The sequence below is a fragment of the Capra hircus genome, chromosome 25, assembly GCF_001704415.2.
Source record: "Capra hircus breed San Clemente chromosome 25, ASM170441v1, whole genome shotgun sequence".
NCBI classification, from domain to species: Eukaryota; Metazoa; Chordata; class Mammalia; order Artiodactyla; family Bovidae; genus Capra; species Capra hircus.
Window position 1 is genome coordinate 21,691,325 of NC_030832.1, and position 16,984 is coordinate 21,708,308.

At 42.0% G+C, this 16,984-nt stretch overlaps 1 protein-coding gene across 2 annotated transcripts in view; it reads left to right on the plus strand.

The window, feature by feature from the left end:
• Positions 1–16,984, plus strand: part of PRKCB (protein kinase C beta) — a 375,680-nt gene that overhangs the window by 243,389 nt on the left and 115,307 nt on the right. For both annotated transcript variants that reach the window (XM_005697610.3, XM_013974872.2), the window contains exons 6-7: positions 14,194–14,350; positions 15,817–15,951. In XM_005697610.3, the coding sequence (XP_005697667.2) occupies positions 14,194–14,350; positions 15,817–15,951 (292 nt within the window). The remainder of the gene's footprint in view (positions 1–14,193; positions 14,351–15,816; positions 15,952–16,984) is intronic.

Sequence of the window (16,984 nt, forward strand, 5' to 3'; positions counted from 1 at the left end):
GACTTAATAAATTTCCAATCAAAATCTCAGCAAGATTTTTTATTGATATGGACAAGGGGATTCTAAAATTTAATGAAAAGGCCAAAGAACTAGAATGCCAACATAGTTTTTAAGATGAAGAATAAAGTTGGTAGAATCACAGTACTCAATTTTCAGACCTAAGACAAAGCTTTAGTTATCAGGCAGTGTAATTTTGGCAAAGGGATAAATACATAAATAACTGGATCAGAAGAGAGAGTCCAGATGTATACCCATACAAATACAGCTTTTTTTTTTTTTAAGGATATAAAAACAAAGAAATGGAAAGACTACCGGTCTTTCAACAAATGATGTCGGAATGACTGGCATTCATATGCAAACAAAATGAACCTCAACTTCTGTTCATAATCTTATTTAAGAACTAACACAAAATGGATTATAGATCTAAATGTGAACTGTAAAGGTATAGAACTGGAAAACATAGGAGAAAAAAATTTTATGACTTGGAGTTAAAGAGTTCTCAAACATGACACTAAAAATATGACTCATGAAAGAAAAAAATGATTAACTGGACCTCATTAAAATAAAAACAACACTTTTGCTCTGCAAAAGGCACTGTTACATAATGAAATGACAAGCTACAAACTGGAAGAAAATATTTGCAAAGCACATATCTGACAAAAGACCTCAAACCAGAGTAAAGAACTCTCAGAGTCGTAAGTATGCAAGCAACTCCAAGAAAAAGATGGGCCAAAATACCACCAAAGATGGTGTAAGGATGGCAGATTCACTCACAAGAAGAGGTTCAGTGTCACTGGAAATCAGGGAAATGCAAATTAAAGCTACAATGAGATACCACTATATGCCTATTAGAATGGCTGAGATAATAACGACAGAGCTTCCCTGGTGGCTCAGTGGTAAAGAATCCACCTGCCCGTGCAGGAGACAGGTTTGATACATGGTCTAGGAAGATTCCACATGCCATGGAGAAATGAAACCCGTGTGCCACCATTATTGAGCTTATGCTCTAGAACCCAGCAGCTGCAGAAACTGAGCCCTCTCGCCACAACTGCTGAAGCCCGTGTGCCCTAGAGCCTATGCTCTGCAACAAGAGAAGCCACCACAATGGGAAGCCCAGGCACCGCAGTGATAGAGGAACTCCTGCTCGCCACAACAGGAGCAAGCCCAGGCAGCAACGAAGATCCAGCACAACCAAAGATAAGTACATAAAATTATTTAGAAAACAATAATAAAAACTCTGAATACAGTGTGCTGGAAAGGATGCAAGGTGAGAGAAACTTTCATTTATTGCTAGCAGGAATGCAAAATGGTACACTCTCTGGAAAACCTTTTGGTATATATTTATAAAACATGTATATTTATACATATATATTTATATAACCTATGTGTGTGTGTCAGTTCAGTCGCTGAATCTTTGCGACCCCATGAATCGCAGCACGCCAGGCCTCCCTGTCCATCACCAACTCCCGGAGTTCACTCAGACTCATGTCCATCGAGTCAGTGATGTTATCCAGCCATCTCATCCTTGGTCGTCCCCTTCTTCTCCTGCCCCCAATCCCTTCCAGCATCAAAGTCTTTTCCAATGAGTCAACTCTTCGCATGAGGTGGCCAAAGTACTGGAGTTTCAGCTTCAGCATCATTCCTTCCAAAGAAATCCCAGGGCTGATCTCCTTCAGGATGGACTGGTTGGATCTCCTTGCAGTCCAAGGGACTCTCAAGAGTCTTCTCCAACACCACAGTTCAAAAGCATCAATTCTTTGGCGCTCAGCTTTCTTCACAGTCCAACTCTCACATCCATACATGACCACAGGAAAAACCATAGCCTTGACTAGACGGACCTTTGTTGGCAAAGTAATGTCTCTGCTTTTGAATATGCTATCTAGGTTGGTCATAACTTTCCTTCCAAGGAGTAAGCGTCTTTTAATTTCATGGCTGCAGTCACCATCTGCAGTGATTTTGGAGCCCCCCAAAATAAAGTCTGACACTGTTTCCACTGTTTCTCCATCTATTTCCCATGAAGTGATGGGACCAGATGCCATGATCTTCGTTTTCTGAATGTTGAGCTTTAAGCCAACTTTTTCACTCTCCTCTTTCACTTTCATCAAGAGGCTTTTTAATTCCTCTTCACTTTCTGCCATAAGGGTGGTGTCATATGCATATCTGAGGTTATTGATATTTCTCCCAGCAATCTTGATTCCAACTTGTGCTTCTTCCAGCCCAGCGTTTCTCATGATGTACTCTGCATAGAAGTTAAATAAGCAGGATGACAATATACAGCCTTGACATGCTCCTTTTCCTATTTGGAACCAGTCTGTTATTCCATGTCCAGTTCTAACTGTTGCTTCCTGACCTGCATATAGGTTTCTCAAGAGGCAGATCAGGTGGTCTGGTATTCCCATCTCTTTCAGAATTTTCCACAGTTTATTGTGATCCACACAGTCAAAGGCTTTGGCATAGTCCATAAAGCAGAAATAGATGTTTTTCTGGAACTCTCTTGCTTTTTTGATGATCCAGCGGATGTTGGCAATTTGATCTCTGGTTCCTCTGCCTTTTCTAAAACCAGATTGACCATCTGGAAGTTCACGGTTCACGTATTGTTGAAGCCTGGCTTGGAGACATTTAAGTATCACTTTACTAGCGTGTGAGATGAGTGCAATTTGCAGTAGTTTGAGCATTCTTTGGCATTGCCTTTCTTTGGGATTGGAATGAAAATTGACCTTTTCCAGTCCTGTGGCCACTGCTGAGTTTTCCAAATTTGCTGGCATATTGAGTGCAGCACTTTCACAGCATCATCTTTCAGGATTTGAAATAGCTCAACTGGAATTCCATCACCTCCACTAGCTTTGTTCGTAGTGATGCTTTCTAAGGCCCACTTGACTTCCCATTCCAGGATGTCTGGCTCTAGGTGAGTGATCACACCATCGTGATTATCTTGGTCGTGAAGATCTTTTTTGTACAGTTCTTCTGTGTAACCTTGCCACCTCTTGTTAATATCTTCTGCTTCTGTTAGGTCCATACCATTTCTGTCCTTTATCGAGCCCATCTTTGCATGAAATGTTCCTTTGGTACCTCTAATTTTCTTGAAGAGATCTCTAGTCTTTCCCATTCTGTTGTTTTCCTCTATTTCTTTGCACTGATTGCTGGGGAAGGCTTTCTTATCTCTTGTTGCTATTCTTTGGAACTCTGCATTCAGATGCTTATATCTTTCCTTTTCTCCTTCGCTTTTTGCTTCCCTTCTTTTCTCAGCTATTTGTAAGGCCTCCTCAGACAGCCATTTTGCTTTGTTGCATTTCTTTTCGAATGTATGTATATACACACTTACCATATGCTTTAATGATCCGACTCCTAGGAATTTACCCTAGAGAAATGAAGCTTCATGTTCACATTTGAATATTTGTAGCAGCTCTAGTCATAATGACCAAAAACTAGAGACCACTCAAATGTTCTTGAACAGGTGAATAGATTAATGAACTGTGGTTCATCCATACAGTGGAATATTCCTCATCAATGGAAAGAAATTATTAATAACTATTCATGCGCACAACCTGGCTGCCTCTCAGAGGCACTTTGCTGAATTAGAGAAGCCAGTCTCAAAAGGTTTCATGCTGTCTGATTCCACATTTATATGGAAGATGTGCCATTCTTAAAAAGATAAAACTATAGTGAATGAGAAATAGAGCATCGATCGCTAGGGGCCGAGGGTAGCGGGTGGGTTGTACTATGAAGCAGCAGCTCACAGGACTTTTCTGGAGTGATTGAACTGTCCTGGGTCCTGGTAGGATGGTGGTTACACGCTTCTATACATATGTTAAAATTCACGAAAGTATACACACAAAGTCAGTATTACTGTATGCTGGTTAAATAATTAAATGCCATAGACAGAAAATAAACAGATAAAAGGAAAAGGAGGGCTTCTCTAGTGGCTAAGTGGTGAAGAATCCGCCTGCCAATGCAGGAGACAGGGGTTTCATCCCTGGTGCGGGAGGATCCCATATGCTCAGGGCAACTAAGCCCTTGCGCCACAACTTCCGAGTCTGCGCTCTAGAGCCCGCGTGCCGCAGCTGCTGAAACGGGCATGCTCTGGAGCCCGTGATCCCCAACTAGAGACGCCACTGCAATAATAACCCCATGCCCCACAGCTGGAGAATAGCTCCTGCTCCCCACAACTTGAGAAAGGCCCACACAGCAACAAAGACCCAGCACAGGCATAAATAAATAATTATTAAAACAAAATACTTTCACACGCACACAAAAGACAAGGAGAGGAAAGGAGGGTCGGAGGGAGAGAGAAAGAGAGAGAGACTGAGAGTGGCGGAGGGCAGAAGGATAAGGCAGTAGGCATGAGATGAAAGAGGAGCTGGCTAAGGGGAAGGTGTAAACAAGAAGGACATCATACTGTGATAATAAAAAATAATTTAAAAATGAAGTAAATTAAAATGCATAGAAACAGTTAACAGACGAATGCTTACTGCAGAAAATATAATCAGTCATATGGAGATAGGCTTAAGGAATACTCCCAGGTGGCAGGGGAAAGGAACAAAGAGATGACTACAATTATGGAAAAAAAAAAAAAAGGTGTGGAGGACAAACAGCATGGATCCACAGGTAAATGGAATCAGGTGTTCCTGCAGAAAGAACCAGGGCAAATGGAAAAGCACCTATTTGAGAGCAGAGCTCAAGACAAGCAAGTAGTAAACAGTACAAAAAAGAATTAAAAAAAAAAGAAATATAAAATCCAAGATTAAAAAAGTAGTCACGTGCCTCAAGTAACACAGGGTCAAATACATAAAAGCAAAAACTGCTAGAAATGAAATGAGAAATTTATAGAAATACCATTGAGGGAAGGTTTTAAAACATACTGTGTCAGTCTTTGACAGATAAAACAGGTAAAAAATATGAGTATAGATAACTTAAATAATATTCTTAAAGCTAGTGCCAAATACTTCTCTCTTGAAGCTTGAACTCTTCCTTAAGAGACTCACCTTTTCCCTAGTATGCACAAAATTGATGATATGTTAACTTGCAAAGCAGACCTCTTTACAAAATGCCCCAGAAATGGCTCAGCCTACATCTTCTGATGAAAACGTGATAGAACTAGAAATCCATGCCACAGACATAATACAGAAGATCATTGTGTGAACAAGATGGAATAGGAATCAGACAGGAGCCTTAAAATGATGAGCTGTTGAGACTGTTTCTGTCGGGAAAGGGAGGGGTTGACTAGGCATGCTCAGTAGGGTGGACAGGTGGTGTGGAGGGCCAGGTGGCGGTTGGAGGTCATGGGTGTGTCATGCATCAAGCTCTCCATGTATGATTCTTTTCTCAGGTGCACTTTCGAAGCCCTATATCGTTGACAGTCAGAGGTATGCAGATAGGATGTTGTTCAAAAGACAAAATATTAAAGCCTATGGCCAGAAGTGCTTGGAGGGGCTTTCCATATTGGCAAGGTTAGGAAAAAAAGTAACATCACAGCAGCGCAGTGATGGACCAGAAGAAAGGAAAGAGTCAGGGATCAAAGGGTTTGATATGTATTTTAAAAAATGGTGTAAAGGGAGCAGAGGATTAAAAGGATAAAAGGTTATTGGGGAGTTCAGAGGAAGAACCATTCCAGGTGAGACTTCAGGTGGCTGAACTGGAATGGAGAGGAAGCCATAATGTAAGAAGAAGGGAGGGATTTATCACAGTTGGCTTCAGATCATCATTCTCTGACTACCTCCTCCAGGTTCATTTATATGAAAATCACTTTGGAGAGATACTCTTTTAGCCTTGAAATTGATCTTAATAGTTATGTAATTTGATCTAAATTCTCTCAAAGGAGAAAGGAAATCAACATTTGTTGAGACTGTGCCATGTGCTTTTCACTATACTTCAACACCATTATCCTCTGTAATTAGAGGAACCATGTAATTTATTGTCCGAACTAGACTCTCTTGAGAGTAAAAGAACAACAGATAGAGGCTGAGGTTGTTCTGGGTAAACTGGCATGGATGGCAGTCCTATAATTATCAGACATCCTTTTGAGTTGTATGTGACTTTATCAGCATTTCAGAGACAGGGAAACTCAGACTCAGAGAAGTCTTTTATTTATTATTTTGGCTGCATTGGGTATTTGTTGGTGTGCACAGGCTTCTCACTGCGGTAGCCTCTTTTGTTTCACAGCACTGACTCCAAGGCAGGCTTCAGTAATTGCATGCAGGCTCAGTGGCTGCAGTATACCTGCATGGTACATGTTGCTCCGTGGCGTGTGGAATCTTCCCGGACCAGGGATTGAATCTGTGTCCCCTGCATTGGAAGATGGATTCTTCCAATGGACCACCAGGGAGGTCCTCAGAGAAGTCTTTTGACTAAAGGCACCCAGTTAGTGAGAGTCAAAGGCAGAGGCAGGACTCAGACCCAGGTGTTGTGTGACTTCTGAAGTCTAACTGTTGCTGACTTAGTTCCTGGTTCACCTGCATTAGCTCCCCATCATCGTTTCACTTGCCTTGGCTTGACAGGCTCCCTTCCAGACAGATACTGTGACGGTCCCAGCTGGAAGTCTGTCTCAACACAGATGATTCGATGTGTGATGACTCTGCCGCTGCCAGCAGTGACAGGAAGCCAGCTGTTCTCAGAGCCTTTGGCCATGCCATGATGCACTTGAGATGTCTTAGCTCCTGTGTGTGGGCTACCCAGAGACCCAGGTTTGCTTACTTTGTAATCAGAGTTATCAGATGAGGCCGGGGATGGCCAGTTAAGATGATGGAAGGAGATGCTGATAGATCCAGGGCTCACAAAAGCTATAGCATCAGAGAACCTTGGGATTAGAAGAAGCAATGAGTGAACGCTGCAGCTGCTCGGTCGCTTCAGTCATACCTGACTCTTTGCAGTCCCATGACTAGCCCGCCAGGCTCCTCTGTCCATGGGATTTTTCCCAGCAAGAACACTGGAGTGGGCTGCCATGCCCTCCTCCAGGGGATCTTGCTGACCCAGTAATTGCACCCGAGTCTCCCGTATAGCAGGCAGAATCTTTACCACTGAGCCACTGAGGAAGCCCATAATAAGGGAATAGGATTCAACAAGATGCAGATCTAGGGGTAGACAGCTGAAGAAGTTTCAGCTTAAGGAAGTGTGACAGGGCAGTGGGAAGGGACTTGGGATTAACTGAAGGCCCAGTAAACTGTCATCCATCAGGTCACTGAAAGAGAAGGAGGTGGGTGCAGAGCAGGAGAGTGAAAATGGGTGGATGGCTCTGAAAGTTTTCACCTGATCAATCTGTTTGCTTCAGTCCTGCTTTGGTTCTGGGGTGTGTGCCAGGGGTGTCCAGCTGGTCTCAGTAAGGCCATCCTGGGTCTGTTCACCTAGAGCCCAGCCATTCAGACCAGGATCTTTGCAGACTGCGTTCCTCTAAAAAGTCTTTGGGGAACAGGATGGGGGTCTTTGAAGGCCAAAACAATGGGTTCTTGGTGGCTGTAAATGGACCACAACTGAATTGATTTTTTAAATTAAGTTTTAATAACACAGTTAATACAAGAATGCATTCTCTTTGTAATAATTTCAGAAAATGACAATTAAGGCTAAAATTTCTTTTGCCCATGAACCAGGTTCCTTTACCTCTTCCACAGATGTAGCCCTTTCTTCAAGCCAATTTTGGATTTATCCTTCTAGACTTTTTTCTATATATTTGCATTCACATGTGACCTTATAGAAAATTTATTATACTTGTCTCAAAGATTTGGAGGGCCTTGTTTGTTTAAACACAATCCCAAAATTATAGAAAAGTTGCAAGAACAGTACAAGGATTTCTGTATACTCTTTACCTGATTTACCATCTGTTCATGTTTTGTTTCATTCAGCTCATCATTCTCTCTATTAAATATTTTAATATGCATGTATATTTTTTTGTGGGCCATCTGAGAATGAGTTGGAATCGTGGTCCCCATTTTTCCCTAAATAATTTAGTGTGTATTTTCTAAGAACATGGGCATTCTCTTGCATATGTACAATTATCCAACTCTGGAAACCTAATATTGACCCAGTGCTATCCTTTAATTCATAGTCTCAATCCAGATTTCATTAGCTGAACCACCGATGTCGATCTTCAATTGAACCACGGACTTTTTTTTTTAAACAAAGAAGTATTACATTGTAATAGCCAATCTTCATCTTGCTGGTTTAACATGTTAGTACATGTAGATAGCCCAGTGTTATAGAGCCATACGTAATATTTCACTGTGTGAACATGCTCTGGATAATTTACCCCTTCCCCTGTTAATGAGCATTCACGTTATTTCCAATTTTTCTTTAAAATTGAAATATAGTTGCTTTACAATGTTGTGTTAGTTTCTACTGTACAGAGAAGTGAACCAACTATCCATGTAAATATATATCCCCTCTTTTTGGATTTCCTTCCCATTTAGGTCACCACAGAGCCCTAAGCAGAGTTCTCTGTGCTCTACAGTAGGTTCTCATTAGTTATCTACTTTATGCGTAATAGTGTATACATGTCAGTCCCAATCTCGCAGTTCATGCCACCCTCTCTTTCCCCCTTTAGTGTCCATACATTTGTTCTCTACATCTGTGTCTATTTCTGCCTTGCAAACAGGTTCATCTGTACCATTTTCTTAGATTCCACGTAGATAAAATGCGTTAATATACAACATTGATTTTTCTCTTTCTGACTTGCTTCACTCTGTGTAACAGTCTGTAGGTACATCCACGTCTCTACAAATGACCCGATTTTGTTCTTTTTTATGACTGAGTACTATTTTGTTGTACATATGCACCGCATCTTCTTTATCCACTCATTGGTTGATAGACATTTAGGTTTCTTCCATGACCTGGCTATTTTAAATAGTGCTGCAGTGAACACTGGGGTGCATATGGTTTTTTTTTTTTTTTAATTTTGTTTGTTTTCAGGGTTTATGCCCAGTAGTGGGATTTCTGGGTCATATGATAATTCTATTTTGAATATTTTAAGGAACCTTCAAACTGTTCTCCGTAGTGGCTGTATCAATTTGCATTTCCTGCTTTTTATCTCTGCAAACATCCTCAAACATAACTGAATGCTAGTGGGGATTGCTTTGGATGACTGTTTTAAGGACATTTACAGTGAAGACAAATAAGGACTCATGATGTTGAAGAAAGTACCTTCAAAAGGAGAAGTTCTTAATACAGAGAAGCTCCCGGTTCACATATTATGACTTTAAAGCAACACAGTTATTCAGACTTTCCAATAGTTGTTAAAAAAAAAAAAAAAGACTAAGAAAGTTCTCGGTGAAGAGCAATCTTTAGAAAGATAGTTAACAGTAATGCTATCTTTTATGGATTCAGCACTGTATTAGGTAATTGCACCAGAACGGAGAGGCCTTGTTTGCTCTGAAGCCCTTTGATGGAAACAGCCAGATCTTACCCCCCAACCAGCTTCACTCCCAAGGCAAGCAATGTCCTCTTGACTGGGACACTTTTCTCCTGTGCACTTAGCAAGCTTCCACCAGGGGGGACAGTTGCTATTTCTGCTTTGTGTGAAGCATTTTGTACCATCTGGGCTGGCTGAATTTCAACAGAGATAGTAAAGAAACATTTATCAAGAAAAATCAAAGTCAGTCTCGCCAAGTGTGGTCTAGAGAGATTTGCTTTCTCGATACATATACAGCTCTCTTGCTGCTGGGAAACATGACTCTGCTTTGAAAAGCTTCAGGAGGGGACAGGCCTTTGGATCTTAGCCTGCAGCTACTTTCAGCTGCTCATGATAAGTGACTTTAGTAGCCAGAGCACTTGGAGATGTGAATACCGACAGTCCCAGAATCAATTCCACTTTGTTCCTTTTCATAGAAATTTTTGGCCCCTTTGGAAGAGGATAGACCCAAAAGGAACAGAAGTAGAAGAAAAGGTCTATAAGAGTTGGGGGAAAGATGGAGTCATACCTCAGTTAGGATTGGAAAGTTCAGGGGAAGTAGATGGCCAGGGAGAGGTCATTCTTAAACCATTAGTTATGAGATTGGCTCAAGAATACTTGTCCTACAAAGAGTACTCTGAAGGAGCTGTGAGGTTGCATACTTACACTAGAAGAATGTTCTGGTGATTATCCTGTGTTGTCAGTTTATAAGACAGGGGAGGGCGTGTGCTCTTTGAAGACAAGCTGTTTTCACTTGCATATGTGTTGCCAATCAACCAGACAGACAAGTTTCTGGCACTTTAGAGCCTCTCAAATCATGTTTTTATGCAGCTCACTAGGGTGATAAATGTGTCATTCCAAGATCCAAGCCTGGCAACTGGCACATGCTGTTTTCCTTGGAAGGTTCAGTGAATGAGAGAAAGTAACAGTTGGAGATTGTATGTAGTCCATGGGGAAAGTGTATGGGCATATTAAGAAATTATATCATCTAGGAAAGTTTTACCTAATGTGTGCTCTATGGACCAGCAGTATCAGCATCACTTGGGAACTTGTTAGAGACACAGATGAGCAGGTGTCACTCCAGACTTAATGAATCAGAATCTTATCTGTGGAAGTGAGTGGGTCATAGGAATATGCATCTCACTGGTCATCTGGGTGACCTTTGTCTGCACTAAGGGCTGAGAAGCATTCCTTTGGAAGGGTTCAAATGGAAAAGTCAGATGCTTTATTCTCAAGAAAAAATTTGGAAATGATTAAATCTTTGTAATAACAATGAAACAATGTAGTAAAAGAGGGCATTGAATATTAATTGTAATAACAATGAAGTAGCAATAACATGATAATGAAAGCAATAATATAGCTAGCATTTATTGACTATTCCCTAGGTGCCAGTTTCTGGGTTAACAATGTATATTCTTTATCTGATTGCACCCTTTTAACAGCCCAATGAGGTATGTTCTTTCCATTTTACTGATCAAGAATTTGAGGTTCAAAAATGTGAAATAACTGCTAGGCAAGATGCAGACCCTGGATTCATATAGCCCTGTATCCACTATACTATATGAGCTGGCTACTGTCTCCTTAGAAATCAACTCTGCTTTGAATTTGTTGTTGTTGCTCAGTTGCCAAGTCATGTTCGACTCCTCGTGATCCCAAAATTGCTTCTAATAACTTGGTTTTATTCTGCTAGGTACTGGGGACAGGGGGTCAACATAAGATATTGAAGACAAGATCAACATGTTATGTTGGCACCCCTGTCCACAGTACTTATCAGAGTGCCAAACACATTAGGGACCTGCTTATTGAACTTAGCCAAATCAAAGAGGAAAAATTCTTACTTGTGGTACAAAAATGAGATACAACTTGCAAGATGACATGGAATAGGAATTCAGCCTGTGGATAAGGGGAAGAAGGGGCCATGTGCTAGAGTACAGAATGATGTCAGTGCACACTAGGTCACAGCTTGCCTCCTGGGGTCCCTTGTCACTCCTCTGACAGTCCACTCAGCCCTTTTTCATTCCCTTTATTCAGAGTCACCCCTTCACTAGCTATATGATCTTAGCCAAGTCAGCCCCCCACCACTCCATCCCAAGCAGTGGTTAATTCTCAGGTAAAATGAAAGGGAAGAGGAGCAAGGGGGTTGAGAGTAATTTTGGGGAGTGAATATAATGCCCCCAAAACTTTAAGCTGGGGGTGAACAGAGTAAAGACAAGAGGGAATGAGGAGAAAGAGAAAATTTTGTGTTGGGCTCAATAGATTGATTGGTGATGAAAGATTTGTAGCAGTGGGGTACTAGAGTTAATGAACTGGAAAATGGGAACTAGTGTAGCTAGTGGGATACATGAAACTGAGTTTAAGAAAGTAGTGTAACTTCTGGATGATAAACACCAGGAAGGAGGTGACTGTGATGAGATGGAAGCAGAGGTTGCAGGGAGTGACTGGGATGCTTTATTCTTTACTTTGCTGATAACTTGTTGCACTTATGAAGCACTTAGAACAAATACTGAATGATAGCGGTGGTAATGGGTATCTTTGTCATATTCCTGACTTTAATGAGATTGCATTTACCATTAACTTTGGTGCTATTATTTCCGATGTCCTTTGTCCTGTGGAGATTTCCTGTTATTTCTAGCTAATTGCAATGATCCTATAGTTTTCTCCTTTGACCCATAATTGTGATGAATATTTTAATAATAGATTTCTGAGGTTGAGCCATCTTTGCATTCTGGGTAAGAGTCACTGTTAACCTTTTAGCAGATAGTTTGATTCAGTCTGCTAATATCAATATATTACTTTGAGCATTGTATCCTCAAGATCTAGACAGTTTTCATTTTCTTCTCTCCTTCCCTTGGCCATCTGTGTTACTGGTTTTTGAACTGACTCCTAATTAACTTCTTCCATTTCTCCAGACTGGTATCTTATGCTGCCTCATCCTTCCTGTTCTGAGTTGCATCCCACACTGTTGGCCTTCTTCTTCCTTTCCCTGCTAAACCTCCTTCACCCAGGGTGTTCTTGGGCACAGGTGGAGCCTAGCTGTAATGCTATTTTTCCAGCCCTCTCTCTCTGGGCTGTCTAGGTGCTAGGTAATGGGTGCTGCTTGGATAATAGGTCATTTTGGTTTAGAGGGCAATTCTTTCTCTTTTAGTAATAGCTTTTTCTTTTTTATTAATTGCCTTTTATTGGAGTGTAGTTGCTTTATAATATTGTGTTAGCTTCTACTGCACAGCACAATGAATCAGCTATATATAAACACATGTCCCCTCCCTCTTGGATTTCCCTCTTATTTAGGTCACCATGGTGCATTAAGTAGAGTTCCCTATGCTGTACTGCATGTTCACATCAGTTGTCTATTTTTCTTTTTGAATTCAGATAAAATGCACCATTAACCATTTTTAAGTGTATAGTTTAGTGGCATTTACTGCTTTAACAGTTTTGGGCAACCATCGTTTCTATCTAGTTCCAAGGAATTTTGTCACCTCTAAAGGAAACCCCATAACCATTAGGTAGTAACTCCCATTCCACCTACCACCAGCTCCTGGCAGCTGCTAGTCTGCTGTCTCTTTGGATTTACCCGTTCTGGATGTTTCATATAAATGGAATCATAGAATATGTAAATTTTTATGTCAGAGTATACACATGTTCATAGCAGCACCTTTTACAATAGTCAAAAGTTGGTCAACTGATGAATGGATAAGCAAAATTTGACATATTCATGCAAGCAGATATTCAGTTCAGTTCAGTTGCTCAGTTGTGTCCAACTCTCTGCCACCCCATGAACCGCAGCACGCCAGGCCTCCCTGTCCATCACCAACTCCTGGAGTCCACCCAAGCTCATGTTCGTTGTGTCAGTGATGCCATCCAACCTCTCATCCTCTGTCGTCCCCTTCTCCTCCTGCCCTCAATCTTTCCCAGCATCAGGATCTTTTCAAATGAGTCAGCTCTTTGCATCAGGTGGACAAAGTACTGGAGTTTCAGCTTCAACATCAGTCCTTCCAATGATCATCCAGGACTGATCTCCTTTAGGATGGGTTGGTTGGATCTTCTTGCAGTCCAAGGGACTCTCAAGAGTCTTCTATTCAACCATAAATGAAGTACAATATGTATGATCCTAGAAAGGATTAAGCTAATTGGAAGAAGCTAATTTTTCTTGGAGGCCTTTTGGAAAATAAACTTAGAAAATTTATGGTTAATCTAGGGGAAGGGCAGTTTGAAAGTCAGAAATCAATTTTAAACCAACATAGAGTCTACATCTTTTCAGTTTATCTCACTTCGTATGCTTCTTAGCTGTTGGTGCTAATAAATGAAGATTCCCATTAAATAAATGTGATGCCAGGAAACCTTTGCACAGGTTCTACAACCATCACTGGTTGGCACTTTAACATTTGGGGGTTCAGTTCAGTTCAGTTGCTCAGTCGTGTCCGACTCTGCAACCCCATGAACCGCAGCACACCAGGCTTTCCTGTCCATCACCAACTGCTGGAGTCTACCCAAACCCATGTCCATTGAGTCAGTGATGCCATCCAACCTCTCATCCTCTGTCGCCCCTTCTCCTCCTGCCCTCAGTCTTTCCCAGCATCAAGGTCTTTTCAGATGAGTCAGCTCTTCGCATCAGGTGGCCAAAGTATTGGAGTTTCAGCTTCAACATCAGTCTTTCTAGTGAATACCTAGGACTGATCTCCTTTAGGATGGACTGGTTGGATCTCCTTGCAGTCCAAGGGACTCTCAAGAGTCTTCTCCAAAAGCATTAATTCTTTGGCACTCAGGTTTCTTTATAGTTATTAATGCTAAAACTGGTTTGTTTGTTTTCTTTCTGATTTTAGTAAGAGATGCTAAAAACCTTGTACCTATGGATCCTAATGGCTTGTCAGATCCTTACGTGAAACTGAAACTGATTCCTGATCCCAAGAGTGAGAGCAAGCAGAAGACCAAGACCATCAAATGCTCCCTCAACCCCGAGTGGAACGAGACATTTAGATTGTAAGTTAAAAGTATTGCATCCCAGCCTGGGTGGCAAGGTTGGGTTGTGGGCCACCGGAGATTGGGAAGGTCCTCTACCAGCCTGTCTTTCCTTCTTTCCATCCCTGCCTCCTTCTCTCCTTCCCTTTCTCCCTTCCTCTCTTCCTTTCTTCCTTCTTTCCTTCCTCTCCATCTGCAGTTTTGCATTGCAAGCCAAGTAAAAATTGGAACTTTTTTCATATACAGTATTGAGAATGTCTCTGATGTGGGGGAGTGGAAAATACTGTGATGTGTTGCTAGGTGAAGCCAAATTGTGGGAGTTGCTCTGGGTCTGAGCAAACATAGAATGCAACCCATAGGGTGTGGGGATGACCTCCTTAGGGCTGTGTGTGTGGATGATGCTGGGCCAGCCGCCAGCCACCTGCTGGGAGCTCTTTGCTAGCTGTCATGCAGGGTCTTCCCTGGCTAGTGCTCCAAGAACATGGCCTCACTTTTTGCTGCATCTGAGCTAACAATTATGAGATACATCAGCTGATAGTTACTGAGCATGTGCTGTGTATAACAAGCACTGTATTAAGGGATCTGGCTTCACTAGTCATTTCATCCCCATTCTACCAACGGGGCTTAAAGAGGTTAAAGAACAGGCCAGTATCCCACAGCAAGAACAGGGTAAGATGGGATTCAGTGACAGTCCAACTCCAGGGAAAAGTGAATGTGTTAGTTGCTCAGTTCAGTTGTGTCCAACTCTTTGTCACCCCATGGACTGTATCTTGCCAGGTTCCTCTATCCATGGAACTTCCTAGGTAAGAATATTGGAAGAAAGGAAGAATATTCTTCCTAGGTAAGAATAGCCATTCGCTTCTCCAGGGGATCTTCCTGACCCAGGGATAGAACTCGAGTCTCCTGCACTGCAGGCAGATTCTTTACTGTCTGAGCCACAAGAGAAGCCCTCCAACTTCAGGGATCATGGGCCAAAAGCATGACTTCTTGTGGTGCCCCAGTTCTTCCTTCCCCTCTCAGAGAAAAACTGGGGGCTCATCTCAGCCTCCATCAAGGACATGCCCTAGAACAATTTCCCCCAGACTGGCCCCAGCAAGGCTCTTTCCTTCATACATTTCCTCAACCTCATCATCAACCTGCATGTGTGCAAACACTCACATAATTACAGGACTGGCATTCATAGTTCTTAAAGTGACTGTGTCAATAGGATTTCCTGGACATCGTGGATCCTGGACATATGGCAATGCAAGTGGTTAGAACTGCCTGGTCAGAGCTGGCCTCGGTCCTCTTCCTGTTTAACCACAGGCTGTGAAACAGAAAAGCTCTGCCTCCCTAGGGAGCTTGCCTGGGATAAAAACTGAATTTGTTTCTTGCAACAGCTTGTAATCTTTAAACATTGCTACCTTCTGGCTTTGTCCTCTTGTACATTTCATCTGCTTGAGAAATCACTGTAACCTCCACTGACTTTTTTATTTTCCTCCTTGCAGCCAGCTGAAAGAATCAGACAAAGACAGGAGACTGTCTGTAGAGATTTGGGACTGGGATCTGACCAGCAGAAATGACTTCATGGGATCTTTGTCGTTTGGGATTTCTGAACTGCAGAAAGCTGGTGTTGATGGCTGGTAAGGAAACTTTCACTTTGAAAGCAACAGTACAGCTTGATCCATCGAAACCTGAGATCAAGAATGGTTCCCTTTTTCTCCTAAATGTTTCTCCTTTTTTCCTAAAGACTAAAGCAGAATTACAAGTGAAAGCTGGTGGATTGGTTCTGCCACATCAGCTCAGTTCAGTTGCTCAGTTGTGTCCGACTCTGCAACCCAGTGAATCGCAGCACTCCAGGCCTCCCTGTCCATCACCAACTCCTGGAGTTCACTCAAACTCATATCCATAGAGTCGGTGATGCCATCCAGCTATCTCATCCTCTGTCATCCCCTTCTCCTCCTGTCCCCAATCCCTCCCAGCATCAGAGTCTTTTCCAATGAGTCAACTCTTCACATGAGGTGGCCAGAGTATTGGAGTTTCAGCTTTAGCATCATTCCTTCCAGTGAACACCCAGGACTGATCTCCTTTAGAATGGACTGGTTGGATCTCCTTGCAGTCCAAGGGACTCTCAAGAGTCTTCTCCAATACCACAGTTCAAAAGCATCAATTCTTCAGCGCTCAGGTTTTTTCACAGTCCAACTCTCACATCCATACATGACCACTGGAAAAACCATAGCCTTGACTAGACGGACCTTAGTTGGCAAAGTAATGTCTCTGCTCTTGAATATGCTATCTAGGTTGGTCATAACTTTCCTTCCAAGGAGTAAGCGTCTTTTAATTTCATGGCTGCGATCACCATCTGCAGTGATTGTGGAGCCCCCCAAAATAAAGTCTGACACTGTTTCCCCATCTATTTCCCATGAAGTGATGGGACCAGATGCTATAATCTTCGTTTTCTGAATGTTGAGCTTTAAGCCAACTTTTTCACTCTCCCCTTTCACTTTCAGCCACTTTCAAACCACTAAAAAGAGGCTTTTTAGTTCCTCTTCACTTTCTGCCATAAGGGTGGTGTTATCTGCATATCTGAGGTTATTGATATTTCTCCCAGCAATCTTGATTCCAGCTTGTGCTTCTTCCCAGCCCAGCTTTTCTCATGACATACTCTGCATATAA